The following is an 18,331-nucleotide window of genomic DNA, read 5'->3' as shown; positions in this document are numbered from 1 at the left end:
ACATGTCAAAATTGATTTAACCAGAAACCTATTGATGAATATTTGAGTTATTATGAAATCTCTTACTCTTATAAATGGTACTACAATAAATCTGCTTACTCAACAGTCATTTTGCAACCCCTGCAAGTAAGAATTTTAGTGTGCATTCCTAAAAGTGGAATTCCTATACGGGTCAAAGGATATGTGCGTTTGTAATTTTGATGGTATTTCCAAATTGTCCTCTACAGAGAGTATGAGTATGTTATTTTGCTACATTCTTATCAACACTGTATTTTTTCAGACTTTTTGATCTTTTCTGATTTGATTGTGAAAAATATCTCTTGTAGCTTTGATTTGTATTTCTTTTATGTGAATAAGTTGGAACATCTTTTTATGTGTTTACAAGCTAGTTTTATTTCCTTTTATGGGCTTTTAAAATTTGCCTATTGATCTTTATCTTATTGATTTGTAGGAGCTCTTTATATATATTAAGAAAAACATTCCTTGGCAATTCTTGCTTGTTTATACTTCCATGTGTATTTGTGTTATAGAATCAGCTTTTCTAGTTACCAGCCACACTCATCTAGAAAACAATCCAGTTGGCCTTTTTATTCTGATTGTGTCGAATTTCTAGATGAATTTAGGGAGAACTGACATTTCCATAACATCTGTTTAAACTTTCTTTTGTGTCCTTCAGTAGATTTTTAAAATTTTTCTTCATATAGACAATGCATATAAGAATCTTACTAGATATTTTTATAAATGGGGTATTTATGTTTTTATAAGTTGTTAATTACTGTGATTTAATTCTGTAGCTATAATAGCATTTTCTTAATTTGCCTATTGCTTGAGATGTATTTTCCTCATTATTTGCAGATAAATAATCATATGCAAAAAAATTTTTTTCTCATTTAAAAATTTTTGTATCTCTTATTTTGTCTTATTAAGAGTGCTCTATTATACAACTCCAGAGGGCACTGTTGTGTTGGCCATTCCTTCCAGAATAATAATGAATCATTATGGTGAAAAAGGACATCTTTTTCTAATTCTTAACTTTGTGAATGTTTCTAGTATTTCTCTATTAAAATATGATGCTGGCTTTGGGGTTGAGACAGATCTATATTTTATCATGTTAAGGAAATAGCCAGGTATTCCTATTTTATTGAGGTTTTTATCGTGAAAGGATGTAATATTTTATCAAATATTTTAGTTTCACCAGAGTGGTGACTCATGATTTTTTTTGTTTTGTTTTGAATTTTGAATATGATGAATTTTAAGTATAAGTTTTTACATATTGAACCATCTTTGCATTTCCAGAATAAATTCTACTTGGTCATGGACTGTTATTCTTTTATTAATAATATGCTGCCAATTTGGATTCTATTTCCTTATATTTAGGAATTTTGTGTTGATTTTTCAGATATGAGATTGGTTTATGAGTTTGTGCATTTTCTTTTTGGGTTTTGATACATACTGTTCTATTCATGAAAAGAGTTTGGAAACTTATTTTTCTATGCTTTTAAACAATTCAGACTGGGCATAGTGGTTCATGCCTGTAATCCTAGCACTCTGGGAGGCCATCATGGGAGGATTGCTTGAGCCTAGGAGTTTGAGGTTACAGTGAACTATGATGATGCCACTGCACTCTAGCCTGGCTGACAGAGTGAGACAACAACAACAACAGCAACAACAACAACAACAACAAAACAATTTAAAGTGTATTGAAATTATATATTTCCTTAGTCATTTAGTAGAGTTCTCCTTAGAAACTCTCTGAGCCTGTATTTTCCTGAAAGAGTTCTTCAGTAACTTTCTCTATACTTTCTATGGTTTGTTTCGCTTTTCTACCTCTTCTTGGATCAATTTTGATAATTAATATCTCCCTAAAACACTATATGTTTAGTTCATATTTTCTAATTTATTTGCTTGGAATGGAACAAAATCACCTTCTTTTATCTTCTTTGGTATCAGTGGTTATTGCCTCATCATTTTACTTAAGGATTCTTGATGGAAAAAATAAGTGATAAATCAAAAATATCCTAGAATGTATTTTTAAAATGACATAAAGGAGAATACATTTCACTTAGCATCCATATTTTATTAAAATATAAATTATTTTTAAAATAGCAACTGTAAAACCTAGAAGTTTACATTAAACATTTCCTTTCTGACCACTTTCTTCTCTTCTGACAGGCCCTGAAGAGGAGAGTGACGATGACTCTCATCTTGAAGGCAGAGATCCTGATACTTGGCATGTTGGTTTCAAGATCTCGTGGGACATAGAGACACCTGGTTTGGCAATACCCCTTCACCAAGGAGACTGCTATTTTATGCTTGGTAATCTTAGGAGAATCAAAATTATATTGATGCTCTAGTGTCTAAATTTTAGATTATTGGCATATTTTGAATATGTCTTTTAAAATTTTTGAGTATTTTATATTAATAATGAAACTTCTTTATAAGAACATGTAACTGTTTTTTTTTTTTTTTTTGAGATACTGCTAAAATTTTAAAAGTTGCTTTTCTTTTTATTCTAAGTATTTATGGAGTTCCCCAAATGTGCCAAACAATTTATAGGATTCTTCATCAGAGCCATTAAATCATCCAACTCAACTTCTCAGTGTAACTTTTTAAAATATTTCCCTGTCTGTATACGTTTTTAATAGTGAGAGAGTTTTTTCTCCTTTCGAATTTAGTTTCTTCTCAGGAACAGCTGACCCGACACCGGGCCTTTGTCTCCTTTTGTCATTTGGTTCTATGGGAAGCAATATTTCAGCTGTGCTTAGGCTAACCAAAGCCGTGGCGTTTGTGGGGCTTTGTTTCTTGCTTCTTTGCTTTAAGTTTTTGGACTTTCTACTTGTTTTCCCATGCACAGTGTGCAAACAGTGTCCTTTTTTATTCACCGACCTTCTCAGGGTTTAATCTCTACTTGGCTCTAGCTCCTGATTCTTCAGGGTTTATCTCACTCCTATCTGTCTGGGGAAATCTACTCATACGTTGGTTTTGGTGCCAGGAAGAACCAGGGCTCAAGCCCAGAATTTATGATAAGAATTAATTCCCAGTTAATTGAGTATTTGCAGAGAGTCCACTGTGTTCCAGGTACTATGTAAGGTTCTGGGAGAGGTATTAGAGGTGGATAAATCTTGGTCCTTGCCTTTTAGGAATCAGAGTATGGAGTAACTCTACTACTTGTGCAATTATTTGTGTACTGTTTCTGTCTAAATAAAGTAACATTTTTGTCTTTCACCGAAATGAATTTATTTTAAAAGAAGACTTTGTGTCACTATCTTAAATGGGAAACCAATATCATGAGGTATACTTAGGAGGGTTTTATAAATATCAATCTAGAGAAACTAAAACAGTATTTAGTGGCTACTGCTTTTGTTTGCTGGATATCCTGAGTCTGGGTCCTGGTCTGTCTTTGTTAAAAAAGAGGATTGGTAACTGCTAGAAAGGTGTTCACTGTGTAGTGGTACCAACCTGAGACTTTCTCCTCAGTGTGCGCAGGAGAATTGCAAGATTATTATTATATAGGGGCTCTTTGTCATGGTGTGAGTCAATGATACTTAATGCTGTGTCCCTTTACCTCTTAAATTCTTCTCATGGGGTGATTCCTGCCATTTGTTGAGTACTAATCTAAGCAAGCCGTTAATCTCTTGCCTTTCATTTCACACGTTGCTTTATAGCTTATGCATTAATTTCACATAAGCAATCTCAATCTCCAGACAACTTTGTGAGGGAGATGGCAGAGATTGTTCTTTTTTTAAGTGATTTCCCTAAGATCACTTAGTATGAAGCAGAACAGGGACCAGGATGGGTTGTAGGCTTCTTCATATATGGTGTTTTTCCCACTCTAAATAGGACCTTTTTGACTTGATCCCAGTTTTACTGAAATCTCTATGTGGGAATGTTTTAAGATTGTCTCTTCCCCTCTATCTCCACTGCCTAACATCAGGAACTAAGTTTGTTTTGTTTTGTTTTCTTTTCTTTTCTTCTTTTCTTTCTTTCATCTTTTTTTTTTTCTTTTCTTTCATCTTTTTCTTTCTTTCTTTCTCTCTTTCTGATATGTAATAGTTGTATATATTTGGGGGATACACATGGTATTTTGACACCTGTATACAGTGTGTAATGAATGATAAAATCTCAGTAATTGGGATATCCATCACCTCAAACATTTATCTTTTGTTTGTATAGGGAACATTATAATTCTCCTCTTCTAACTATTTTGAAATATACAATAAATTATTGTTATAGAAACTAAGTTTCTATTCTGACATCCCTATACCTTCGTTGAGTGTCATTTATAGGTAAACAGATTATCAATTCATTTTTTTCTGTACTACCCAAATGTGAATATTTGGCTTGAGTCTGAATAGGTGTTAATTTTAGCCAATAAATAACTTTCCTTTGGATACTTTGATCAGGAGTTTCTATTAGCAACTTGCTTCTCTGAAAGAAATGACAGCCAGAATGGTATCTTAAAATAGCTTTATTAATTTTTTTCTGTATATAAACATAGTAAATATGCATTGTAAAATTCAGCTATATTCCATATATTTAATAACTTATGTGTTCTTTTCTGATTAAAAAAGCAATATGTGCTCATTACAGAGAAAAGAAACTCTGAAAAGTATAAAATAAAAGAATATTGGCCGGGCACGGTGGCTCACGCCTGTAATCCTAGCACTCTGGGAGGCCGAGGCGGGTGGATCGCTCAAGGTCAGGAGTTTGAGACCAGCCTGAGCAAGAGTGAGACCCCGTCTCTACTAAAAAATAGAAAGAAATCATCTGGACAACTAAAAATATATAGAGATAGAAAAAATTAGCCGGGCATGGTGGCGCATGCCTGTAGTCCCAGCTACTCGGGAGGCTGAGGCAGGAGGATCGCTTGAGCCCAGGAGTTTGAGGTTGCTGTGAGCTAGGCTGACGCCATGGCACTCACTCTAGCCCGGGCAACAAAGTGAGACTCTGTCTCAAAAAAAAAAGAATATAAAAATTAGGTTCATGCCTGAGTTAGTGTATTCCTTTTTAGTCTTTTTCTAGACATATAAATGTCTGGAATTATAGTAGTAATATGAATAAAAATAAGTCAAGCTTTCTTTGAATTTTCTCAACAACCCTGAGAAGCAAATATTAGCCATATTGCAAAAGAAGAAATAGAGGTTAAATTTATGTGGGTACTTAACCATGGTTACATAGCTAGTGAGAAGCGTGGATTGTATCTTGCCATTTTATCCTACTTGGGGTCTGACACCCCATGTCAGTCCACCCCTCCTCCCCCAACGTGGATGCCCTCCTCACCCTACTCAAGTGCTGAGCCCTGCTCTGGGCTTTTTTGCCCTCCCTTCACCTCAGCGTGATGCCTCTTCCTCACCTAATGGCTTTAGGACTAGATTGTTCAGGAAGAGAAGAAAAGAAAATGTTGGTGTTCTGTTTGTTTCCTTCTTTTCCATTTTTTTTTTATGTTTTTTTAAATGGATTCACGATGAAAACATTAAATAATTACATTCATTTAATTTACACGTTATAACGAATATAAATTTTGAAATATACATTGGGTCCCTTCAGCTATTATATGTGATAAACTGAAGAAATTAGTGTTACTATTTTATAGCAGCTGTTATCCAAGATCTAAAATCTCCTGATTTCCTACCTTCAGATACAGATGAAATAGTTGGTATCCTACTGAACTGTGCCAAGCCCAGCACAGTGTACCCCAAAGTCTGCATTTAAAATATATTTTCTTATTAAGATATCATATTTGATTTCTAAAATGAATCTTCCTTCATCTCCTCTTATTAAAAAAATCAAAAATAAAAGCAGCCATGGTCTAATAATGCTGCCTTTTCTCTTTACTTTTCAATCCAAATAGCACAAGGAGCCCCATGGAGGGACCTCAGCCCTGTGCTGATATCTGAAATCTGAACTTCATAGCACTTATGAAAAGGAAACAGTTTAGCTCAATTTATAATAATATATTGGTCTGCAGAGGAAGTGCAGACTGAACCCCGCTGTCTCAAGTAAATACTCCAGGGGTGTCTGATGGGGAACGTGTCGGGTGCCTGTAATAAATCCACTGCCTGTGGAAGCGAGTGAAGGCCCTGCTGGCAGTGCCTGAGGACACACTTAACTGGGGTTGTCACGGTTTTACTTTTAAATTGGAATCTTTGCCCTAATCTCAGAGTTAGACATGACCAGATTTGCAAACAGATTTACAGTTTTCACTAATTTTCCAACCAGGACTTCAAAACACACTTAGAGAAAAAAAAAAGTACATTCTGGTCTTGCTCAGAGTAGGATGATTTACTTGGCCACAGATGTTTTCCATAGACTGAATGTAACCAGGGAGTTAGGGACTTACAAATGGCCTGGAGACAAACTGTGGGTTTGTTTTTTGTGGAACAGATTATACAGTTCAAGGGACATCAACGAAATTATGTTCATTAACCAGGAGCTGGGTGTGGAGGTGGGATGTTTCAGGACAAAGGTGAGTGCTAGGTAAACATTTGGGGCAAATCCTGTTTTTTCCCACCTTTAATTTAGTATTGTTTTGTATATGTCACTATTTGTGACTCTGTTCTCTCTGCTCTCTTTACTTTTGTTTTCTTAAACCCAACTAAACCTCACTTTCAAATACCTGTTGTTACTATAACAATTAGCTATTTCAAAGCTGCAGTTAGTTGCCAGGTAAAAATTCCACTGCAAAAAAGAAAAAAGCAATATAAATTGAAATGCATAGCATTTCTTTTTTGGTTTTGCTTTACCTCGCCAACAGTTTAGGGTAGAGTAATAATGAAAAGGCCATGGGATTCTCTGTCAGGTGACCAGGCTCCAGACTGGCTATGCCTTGTTAGCCCCTCTCTGAGTCTCTGCCTCCACTGTAAAGTGGGCACTTAATGATCCTTCCTTACCAGCATAAGTGTGAGTACAAGTAAGAAAATGTATGGAAAGTGCTTTGCAAGCTATGATTTGAATGTGGGGACTTACTATGAAGATTGGCACGTTGGCCATGGCATATTGGTGAACCAGTGAGGCACATGGATGATGGAAGATTGTCCATGCTTTCTTCCTTATCCTGCTTCATGTCCTGAGTTTTGTCAGCATTGCACCTTACTGTTTATATGTTTGTCACATAAAGGAACTACAAGAAAGGGAAATCTCACCAATGGATTCTTGAGGGTGAGAAAAGTTAAAATCTAGCCATTGGTGTATCCAAGCCCTGTGGTAATCAGTCTTACTTTGATTGAGGCTGACTTTACTTACAGATCCTGGGCAGTAGTTTTTTATAGATTAAGTTCACCTTCCTTGAAATACCTATGGCTTAGAGGCAGCAAGACCCAGACCCAGCAAATGTTTGATGTGGTATGACCTGAAATTCCACTAGGCTTCTATTTTTCAAGTCAACATGGCCACTCTAGTTGGAGTCTGTAGCCCTGTGAGTAGGAAGAACAGAGGCCTCTAGGAGTTTAAAGTCTCTTAACTGGTGGCTCCCTTGGGACTTAACTTGGAGACCGTGGTTGTGGTATCTTTGTAAATCTTCCAGGTGTCCCTCAATCTTGCCCTGATTGAGACGTTTTATGCAAAGGAAAAGGCTTTTGTTATTTCTTCTGTGACCCCATTCCCTTCCTCCCCCAACCTCTGACTGACCAGTTGAAGTAAAAAGTACATATAATTTATGGCTTAATCATAAATTAAAAATAATTGTGCTTTATTACCTCTCATGGGTCTTGAAATGTAGGTGCTATGTTCTGCTTTCTGCCGAGGCAAGGGAATAATACAGAAACAGTAATAAATTATAACTTCAGGCTGCAGTCGGGAAGCTTGAGGAATTGCCATTTAAGTGGAAAGTGCTTGAACAGCCAAATGAGCACCTGTCATGTTTATTTTCACTTTGAAAACTAGAAACATGACAGTATAGTTTCAACTGCTTGTCCAATATGAACGTATGGTATTCTTGTTATCTTCTCAGCAACTGCACTACTTGCTTCTTGTATTCACTTTTTTTGCAGGGGTGAGGCTGTATCTCTCTTCCTGAAACTTTTACTCTAAAATATGTCCCCAAATGCCGACATTTTCAGACTTGTGCTTTTTGACTTGATACCTGATTTTTCTGTTTTGTAGTTAGTAGAATTGGGGAGAGGGCCGTGACTTGTGGCATTTTCTCTGAGGATAGGGATCTGAGTATGTTCCATTTGAAAGGCTCTATCTATTTCTTATACTTTCTTATCACATTCAGGCGTTTGCTCATATCAACATCATTTCTGTCTTGAACTTTACCTGAAAAGCATGTAATGAGTGTCCACTGATTGCCAGACAGTGCTGGAAGCTTTGATGTATTTTGTTTACTCCTCATTACAAGACTGTCAGGTAGTAGTCCTCTGACATTTCACTTTGTTCCAGAAAAGAAAATTAATGGAGGTTGACTGCTGATGGGTACGGGGTTTCTTTTAAGGGTATGAAAATGCTCTAAAATTAGTTTGTGGTCACGGTTGCACAACCCTGTGAACATACTAAAGTACATTGAATTATATACTTCAGTTGAGTAAATTGTATGGTATGTGAATTAGATCTCAGAAAGCTCTTTTTAGAAAAAGAAACTGAAGTTTAGAGAGTTATAATACCTTGTTCAAAGTGACATACCTAGTGAAGCTTATGTTTGAATCCAGATTTTTCTGAGACCAAAACTGTTCTTTCTACCAGTGATCCATGCTGTCTCTACTAATTATATAGTTTTGGTATCCTTTTGATTTAAAAATGTAGGAAAAAAATTGAATAAGTGGTAGATACATACATGTATTCTCATCCAAAATTGTGAAACTATGTAGAATAAAATGCTGAAGTTCTCTCTTTACCTTGCTCTCCCATCTGGTCCTTTTGTAGGCATTAACATAAATATCATTATGTTAATATATTTAAATATATGTTAAGAAACATAAATGGGACTTTCATATACATATTACTATAGTATTTGCTTTTTTTACTGAATAAGTAGTATATCCTGGAAGCTTTTTCATGTCAGTACCTCATTCATATTATTATTTTTATTATAAAAATAATATACATACTAGGAAATAAAAATATAAACAGCTAAGGAAGATCTAAAATGGAAAGTGACTGTACTTGTTCTTTGATTACCTCCATAACTCTTAAACATATACGTCTATTCATCTAACAACTTTAAGCACTCTTGGTTGTTTATCCATTAAGTATGATGGAATTAGCTCTCTTATACTACTTCTCACTCTTGCTAAATTTTGCTAGTTAACATTTACTTTTAGTTTTGTTTTTTCTTGAGTGGTTACTTTTAGAACCAATTTATAGATACTTTTTCTTGACTTTTAGTTTGTAAATTAGAGAATTAAAGTTCTCTTTCAGCAATATCATTGTTTTGACATTGTTGAGGTTTATAACTTTATATACAGATGTGTAATTTTGGTTAGACTAGCACACACTTCCTAAGTTCATCTGAAATTTGAAAGCTAGTACATAATAATGCTTATGTAGGTGTCATTTATTGCACAGCCAGATAGACTGGATTTATAGATAGAAAACGTAATCTACCGTAATCATTAAGCTGTGTCAATTGATGGGGAATGTTGCAGATGTCAGGTCAACATTGTATACTTCGTCAAAGGCTCCGCATCATGCTATAGTTTAGTTTGCTTTGTATTTGAACCACACTGACTTTCTTGTGTGGCTTTTCCTCTCCCTCTGGAATTTATAATTGCCCTTATTTATTCTTATTAATGAGAGAAGCATGCTGTAGTGATACCTCTGTGTCACTAGATGTTTTGTCATATGACTTGTTTGATGTTTGATAAATACTGGCTTCTTCAAACCCCACCTCACAGTTATACTGGATTTCTTCTCAGTCAATGCCTTTGCCAATTCCGTTTTCACTTGGGTACCTTGAGTTTCTCTTTCTTAGAATTTTCTAAAAATTCTGTCGTCTTTAAATTTTCTAAAAATTCTTTTACATTGTAGATTTCTAAGGTAAGGGCTATTTTAGCTCTGTGTCTTCCATAGCACCTAACACAGTACTTTGGACATGGTAAGTGCTTACCAAGTAACTGTTGAACTAATGAGTGAAGGAATGAACCAGGGATTGGCTCTTCTTTCACTTCATGGCAATATGTCTTGGCCATATAGACAAGAGGAAATATTTATTTTGTCCTTGAAAGCTCCTTGCTTGGAAGGGTTTTGAAGTCCCTCCCCAAACAAACAGCTATTCACCTAATACGTGGAGATTACCAGGGGCAGACTTTAGAATCTTCCATGGTAGCCTGTTCCTTTACACAGTGACTCATGCTTTATTTCCTTATATCTGGTCTGCGTAACCATATGACATCACAGAATTTTCTAAATTGACACAGTGTCTGGATCAACCTGTACACTCTCTTCTAAATCTTTTATAAGAAAACTACCAAAGATAAAAATAATGTATTGGTTTCTGTTAAGCTGAGGATGGATGTTTTACTATTAATTTTGAGATCTTTTTGTTCTCTCATATTTCATTTAATCAGAATCACACTGTATTGGGGTAATTCTGCATCTGGGTTAAGTGGGTGGAATTTTTCCCAGTGGCTAGCAGTCTTAACATGCCCTCTTTGGCTATCTATGTATATAATATAATTCCTAAAAGCATGAACTGTGGAAAATAATTTTTCAGTCCTTTAATTAGATTTATACCCTATATGTATTATTTGCTACTTCTGTAAAGACAATGGAAGAATGCCTGTAAATGTGCCATTATTTTTTTTCAATTGGTCCTTATTAAAGGTTTGAACTCAGGACTAGACCAGGAATGAGTCTGACTTTCCTGATTTAGTGAGTCCCTACAGCAGATTTCAAGGTCAGACTATATACCTCATGCTGGAAGATTCGTTAGACTTTGTTTCATAGGCTCAATAAGCATCTTAAGTTTTTTTTTAAAGAGATAAATTGTAGTCCTTGGTCAAGATGTTATAGTGGTTTTGTAGTATGTCCTATAGTTGGTTGGGTACCCACAATGGGAGGGGTACTAACCAATCAGTGTGGATGCTGCAACTCTCTTTCCCCTCTGGACTATAGTTACTGGTGTGGAAATCTTATCTCTTCTAAGAGCTAAACTTCTTGAGAACCTGTATTATATATTTTTTTATACTACATATAGCACTTAGAGCCTTGCACATAATAGGAACTTACCACATATTTGGAAAGAACATCCTTTTTTCCTTTCTGAGTATTACCTAGAAACCATAGCCATCTTTCTCAATTGCTGATGGAAAATTGGATGTGAGATAGTGAGTAAAGAGAGAGGTCAGAATGTATAGGAACAAATAGAAGTTAGAGGTTTAAGTGGCTTCTTCTGTTTCATTCATTAACTTTATTTGGGAAGTTCTTTTCCCCATAGTTCACTGGAACTATGGGCATAAATGGTGGTTCTACATATACAAAGGGGGAAAAGAAGAAAATTATTTTACTACTTCATCAACTTTTCTGTCAACCCAACTTCTGTCCCTTCTCATCTTTCCATTTACCCAACCTCCATCCCCTGTGTTCTCTTGGGAAGAGTTGTAACTTGGAAGAATAAAAGGGGAAGGTAGCCCTTGCCAAAATGGGATTAAAGATCTTTTTGCATATTTAGATGGCAAAAATGAATTATTAACCTCAAGAATCTATTCTCTTCAAAACCTAACAACAAACTAAGCATTCCACAAAAGTTAATTTTAAAAAAAGGAGGAGAGGGAGAGGGGAAGCTATGTAACTTGAGGTCATCCTCATCTCCACACTTGTTTTTATAACAGAGTTTTTAGTCCCATAGAAAATTATACTTAGGGGAAGATTTACCAAAGCTCTCTCCACCTTCATTGATGGCTGCATGCCATCCTCTTTATTTGGTGAATGAATACCTCTTTTCTAAATATTTTTTCATTGAAAATTTCCATTTGTAGCTTTAAAATATAATGATACTTATTGTATTATTTTTATTGCTAAGTACAAAAGTAATAATATATCATCTAGTCAAAGATGCCATAACTTTTACGAGATGTTAAATATTTTCAGAGATATTAAATATGAAGAAAAAATGCGTACCTTGGAATTGACGAAATATGATACATGCTCATTGTAGAGAATTTACAAACTATAGAGAAGTGTAAAGAAGAGATAATATTATCTATAGCTATTTGGTTTAATTCCTTCTGGTGTTTCTTTCTATGCTTGGTAACATGGTTTTTTTTTTCTTTTTATAAAATTTATATCATATGGTTAAAATGTTTTGCGTTTTTTTCTCCAATACTTTTATATTCAGAGCATTTTTTCTTATCATTAAATATTCCTTGAAAATGTTATTGTTAAAAACTCGTTTAAAAATTAATCCCCTACTTTCAAGCAAGATGGCAGAATAGGAGTTTTCCCTGCTTGTTTCCTTGCAGAAACATCAATTTGAACGACTGCCCATGCATAAAAATACCTTTATAAGAGCTACGGAGTCCAAGTGAGAGATTACAGTACCTGGGTAAAGTACAGAAATAAGATGCATTGAAAAGAGTTAAAAGGACAGTTTCAAATTACCTGTGTTATCCCTTCCCCAAGCCCGGGTAGCACAGTGGCAAAGGGATACCATTTGCGTGGGGGAAGGAGAATGAAGTGAATACCTGACTTCGCTGTGGGACTGGCCACAGCCCACCGCAGGTGAACCCTGATGCTACGCTGACCTCTACAGACCAAGGCTCCAGGCAGGTTCCCACGAATGCAGCCTCCAGGCCCACCCCAGCACCAGGCCTGCCCCCATGGACCCATGCTCCAAGCTAGCCCTCAAGGCCCCAAATCCAGGCCTGCCCTTGTGGACCCAGTTATCAGTGGACCCAAGCTCTAGGCCTGCCATGGTAGACCCTGGCACTGAGTTGCCACATATGGAATCAGGCTTCAGGCTCCAGGCTCACCCCTGCAAACTTAGGCTTTAGGCTCATGCTAACATCAGGCTTACCCTCATGTACCCAGTTGCCAGGTCCACCCCAGTGGACCCAGGACCCAGGCTTGTACCCACGGACCAAAATTTCAGGCCTGCCTTTGCAGACCCATGGGGCAGGCCCACCCAGGTGGACCCCAGCTCCAGACCTGCCCTAGTAGACCCATGTTACAGGCCCACACCAGTGGACCCAGGTATTAGGCCTGCCTGCCTGCTTGTCCAAGCACCAGGCCAGCCCACCTGAGGACTCCAAGAGCAAGCCTGCCTGTGGACTCTGCCAAGTGACTCATCCATAATCTCTGTATGGGCTGACTGGTGAAGAGATTTCCCTCCCAAAGCCAGTCTGTAAAGACTGGAAGAGATTCCTGCTTCTTCAGATGTGCAGAGACCAACACAAGGCCACAGGAATCATGAATAATCAGGGAAACTATGACCAAAGGAACAACATAAAACTCTAGTAATTGAGCCTAAAGAAATGGAGATCTATGAACTGCCTGACAAAGAATTTAAAATAATCATCTTGAAGCCCAATAAGCTATGAGAGATCACAGATAGACAGCTAAAGTAAATCAGCAAAACAATATATGACCACATTGAGAAATTCAACAAAGAGAACCATAAAAACAAACAAACAAACAAAAAAACCAGACAGAAATTCTAGGGCTGAAGAACACAGTTGACTGAACTGAAGAATTCCATAGAGAGCTTCAACTGCAAACTCAATCAGGCAGAAGAGAGAATCAGTGTGCTTAGAGACAGGTCATTTGAAATTGCCCAAAGTAACAACAATGACAAAGAATGAAAAAGGGTGATGAAAACCTATAGTACATCATCAAGTGAACTATTATATATATTATAGGAATGACAAAAGGAGCAGAGAGAGAAAAAGAGGCAGAAAACTTATTTGAAGAACCAGTAACAGAAGAATCTCCAAATCTGAAGAGGGAAATTAATATTCAGATCCTTGAAGACCAAAGAACCCCAGATAGATTAATTATAAAGATATATCCACCAAGACACATTATAACAAAAGTCTCTAAAGTCAAAGACAAAGAGAAAATTTTGAAAGCTGTAAGAGAAAAGTGGGCTATCACATATAAGGGCACTCCCATAAGACTATCAGTGGATTTCTCAGCAGAAAACTTAGAGGCCCGGAGAGAACAGGATGATATGTACAAAATACTGAAAGAAAAACATCCCTGCCAACCAAGAATACCTTACCTGGCAAGGTTATCCTTCATAAATAAAGGAGAGAGAAAGATTTTCCTAGACAAACAAAAGCTCTGAAAGTTCATCACCACTAGACCTGTCTATAAGAATTGCTAAACAGTTCTTCAAGTTAAAATGTAAAGATGCTAACTAATAACATGAAAATATATTAAACTGTAAAATTTACTGTAAGGTAAAAATATACTCAAACTAAGACTATTCTAATACTGTAATGGTAGTGTATAAATCACTTTTAACGCTCATATGAAACCTAAAAGTCAAAAGTATTAAAAATAACTATTGCTACAATAATTTTTAATGGATACACATAAAAGATTTAAATTGTGACATCAATAACATAAAACGTGAGAGGAGAAGTTAATGTGTAAAGTTTTTATATGCAGTCAAAGTTAAGTTGTTATTGACATAGATAGTTATTTGTGTATTTTATGTAGACCTCATGGTAACCACAAAGAAAAATGTAGTAGATACACAAGAGATGAAGGCAAAGGAATCAAAGCATACCACTGCAAAAAATTATCAAATCACAAGCAAGAGAAGAAGAAAGGAACAATGAAATTATAAAACAATAAGAAAACAGCGACCTAAATGACAGTAGTAAGTCTTTACCTACCAATAATTACTTTAAATGTAAATGGATTAAATTCTCTCATCAAAAGACATAGAGTGGCTAAAAGGATAAAAAAAGATCAAACTATGTACTGCCTACAAAAGACTCACTTTAGCTAAAGACACACATAGGCTTAAAATGAAGTGTTTAAAAAAGATATCTCATGCAAATGGTAACAGAAAGAGAGCAGAGGTAGCTATACTTAGACAAGATAGAATTTAAGTCCAAAACCGTCACATAATACAAAGAAGGTTATTATATAATGTTAAAGGAGTCAATTCATCAATAGGACATAACAATTATAAATACGGTTGACCCTTGAGCAACATGAGTTTGAACTACATAGGTATAACACTTATATGTGGATTTTTTTTTGAACAAATACGATTGAAAATACGGTATTAGCGGGAAGCAAAACTCACGTATGTGGAGGGCCTACTTTTCATATGTGCAGGTTCTATAGGGCCAGCAGTGGGACTTGAATATATGCGAATTTGGGTAATGTGGAAGGTTCTGGAACTGATCCCCTGCATATACCAAGGGATGATTGTATATATGTACCCAATATTAGAGCACATAAATATATAAAGCAAATATTAGCAGAACTGAAGAGAAAAATAGTAATATAATAATAGTAAGGGAGTTGAGTACTCCATTTTCAACAATTGATAGACAGAACATCAATAAGGAAACAGTAGACTGGAACAATTCTATAAACCAAACAGATGTAACAGACATATACAGAACATTCCATCCTATAGCAGAAGAATACACATTCTTTTCAAGTGCACATGGAACATTCTCAAATACAGATCATGTGTTAGGACACAAAACAAGTATTAATAAATTTAAAAAGATTAAAATCATGTCAGGTATCTTTTTTGACCCCAATGATATAAAATTAGAAATCAATAACGGGAGGAAAATTAGAAAATTCACAAATATATGGAAATTTAAAAATTCACTGTTGAACAACCAATTTGTCAATAAAGAAATCAAAAAAATATTTTGAGAGAAACGAAAAATGGAAACACAACATCCAAAATTTATGGGATGCAGGAAAAGCGTTATAAGATGGAAGTTTATAGAAATAAATGCCTACCTTAAGAAAAAAGAAAGATCTCAAATAAACAACCCAACTGTACACTTAAAGGAACTAGAAAAAGTATTAATAGAACAAATTAAGGCCAACATTAGCAGAAGGAAGGAAATAATAAAAATCAGAGTAGAAATAAATGAAACAGAAATTAGAAAAGCAATAGAAAAGGTCAATGAAACTAAGTTGTTTTTTTTTTTTCTTACAGAGACGAGGTCTCACTATGTTGCCCAGGCTAGTCTTGAACTCCTGGGCTGAAATGATCCTCCTGCCTCAGCCTCCCAAGTAGCTAGGATTACAGATGTGTACTACCACATTGGGCTAGATTTGGTTTTTTGAAAAGATAAACAAAATTGATAAACCTTTGGTTAGACAAAGAAAAAAGAAGACTCAAATAAATAAAATTGTAAAGGAAGCAAACACATTGCAACTGATACCGCAGGAATACGAAGGATCTTAAGAGACTACTATGAACAATGATATGCGAACAAATTGTGTAACCTAGAAGAAATGGATAAAATTCTAGACACATAAAACCTACAAAGACTGAATCATGATGAAACAGAAAATCTGAAATGACCAATGATGAATAATGATATTGAATCAGTAATTAAAACCTCTCAACAAAGAAAAGCCCAGGACCTGATTGCTTCACTGGTAAATTCTACCAAACATTTAAAAAAGAATTAATGCTAGTACTTCTCAAAGTCTTCCAAAAAATTGAAGAGGAAGGAACACTTTCAAAGCCATTTTATGAGGCTAGCATTATCATGATACTGAAGCAGAGAAAGGCATTACAAGAAAAGAAAATTATAGGCTCAGTATTCTTAATGAACATAGATGCAAAAATCTTCAACAAAATACCAACAGACCATATTCAGTAACGCTGGAAAGGCATCATATTCTATGATCTTATCCCTGGGATACAAGGATGGTTCAACCTATGCCAATTAATAAATGTTATGTACGACATTAATAAAATGAAAGGTAAAAATCATATGATCATCGCAATTGATGTAGAAAAAGCATTTTACAGAATTTAGCATCTTTTGTAATAAAAACTCTCAACAAATTAGATATAGAAGGAATGTATATCAACGTGAAACAGGCCATATATGAGAAGCCCACAGTCAACATAATCCTCAACAATAAAAAGCTGGAAACTTTCCCCCTAAGATCAGGAACAAGACAAAAATACTGAATTTCGTCACTTCTATTCAACACAGTAGTGGAAGTCCTAGCCAGAGCACTTAGGCAAGATAACGAAGTAAAAAGTATCCAGATTGGAAAGAGAAGTAAAACTGTTTGCAGATGACATGATGTTATACATAGAAAACCCTAAAGATCTACCAAAAATCTTTTAGAACTAATAAGCAAATTCAGTAAAGTTATAGGATACAAACTCAACATAAAGAAATCAGTTGCATTTCTAGACAGTAACAATGAACTGTCCAAAAAAGAAATTAATAATCCTACTTACACTAGTATAAGAAATTACTAAGAATAAATTTAACCGAGGAGGTGAAAGTCCCGAGCATTGAAAACTATAAAACATTGATGAACAAAATTGAAAGAATAAATAAAACATGGATTTTTTTCATGGATTGGAAGAATGAGTATTGTCAAAATGTTTATATTATCCAAAATGATATATAGATTCAATGAAATCCCTATCAAAATTCCAATGGCATTTTTCATAGAAATAGAAAAAATGATGCTAAAATTCATGTGGAACCACAAAATATCCCAAATAGCCAAAGCAATCTTGAGCAAGAAAAACAAAGCTGGAGGCCTCTCACTACCTGAACATACACTGTGAATCTATGATAATCAAAATAGCATGGTACTGGTATAAAAGCAGACATGTGGACCAAAGTAGAGAACCTAGAAATCTACACATTTACAATCTAGTGATCTTTGACAAAGATGCCAAGAACATACATTGGGGAAAGGATAGTTTCCTTAATAGTAAATGGTAGAGGAAAAATTGGATATCACATGCAAAAGAATGAAATTGGACCCCTACACTGTGTATAAAAATCAGCTCAAAATGGAGCAAAGACAAACATAAAACCTGAAATTGTAGAACTACTAGAAGAAAACAGGTAATAAGCTTTTTGACATTGGGCAGAGCAAGGATATTTTAGATATGACCCCAAAGCACAGACAACAAAAGCAAAAACAGACATATGGGATTACAGCAATCTATAAAGCTTCTGCACAGCAAAGGAAACATCAACAGAGTATGGAGACAGCCTGTGGAATGAGAGAAAATATTCACAAACCATGCATCTGATAGAGTTCATATCCGAAATATATAAGGAACTCAGAAAACTCAAGAGCAAGTTAACAACGTGATTTTAAAATGGGTAAAGGACTTGAATGTACATTTCTGAAGAGAAGACATACAAATGGGCAACAGGTATATGAAAATGTGCTCACATCACTAATCATCAGTGAAATG

The 18,331-nt window shown here is 35.4% G+C and overlaps 1 protein-coding gene across 2 annotated transcripts in view; it reads left to right on the top strand.

Moving 5' to 3' along the window:
- Nucleotides 1-18,331, top strand: part of FTO (fat mass and obesity associated) — a 406,389-nt gene that overhangs the window by 146,352 nt on the left and 241,706 nt on the right. For both annotated transcript variants that reach the window (XM_012652666.1, XM_012652665.1), the window contains exon 4: nt 2,173-2,316. In XM_012652666.1, coding sequence (XP_012508120.1) covers nt 2,173-2,316 — 144 coding nt within the window. The remainder of the gene's footprint in view (nt 1-2,172; nt 2,317-18,331) is intronic.

Source organism: Propithecus coquereli, unplaced genomic scaffold, assembly GCF_000956105.1.
Source record: "Propithecus coquereli isolate 6110/MARCELLA unplaced genomic scaffold, Pcoq_1.0 Scaffold395, whole genome shotgun sequence".
NCBI classification, from domain to species: domain Eukaryota; kingdom Metazoa; phylum Chordata; class Mammalia; order Primates; family Indriidae; genus Propithecus; species Propithecus coquereli.
Note: the sequence above shows the minus strand (reverse complement) of the source record. Positions and strands in the feature narration are given on the sequence as shown.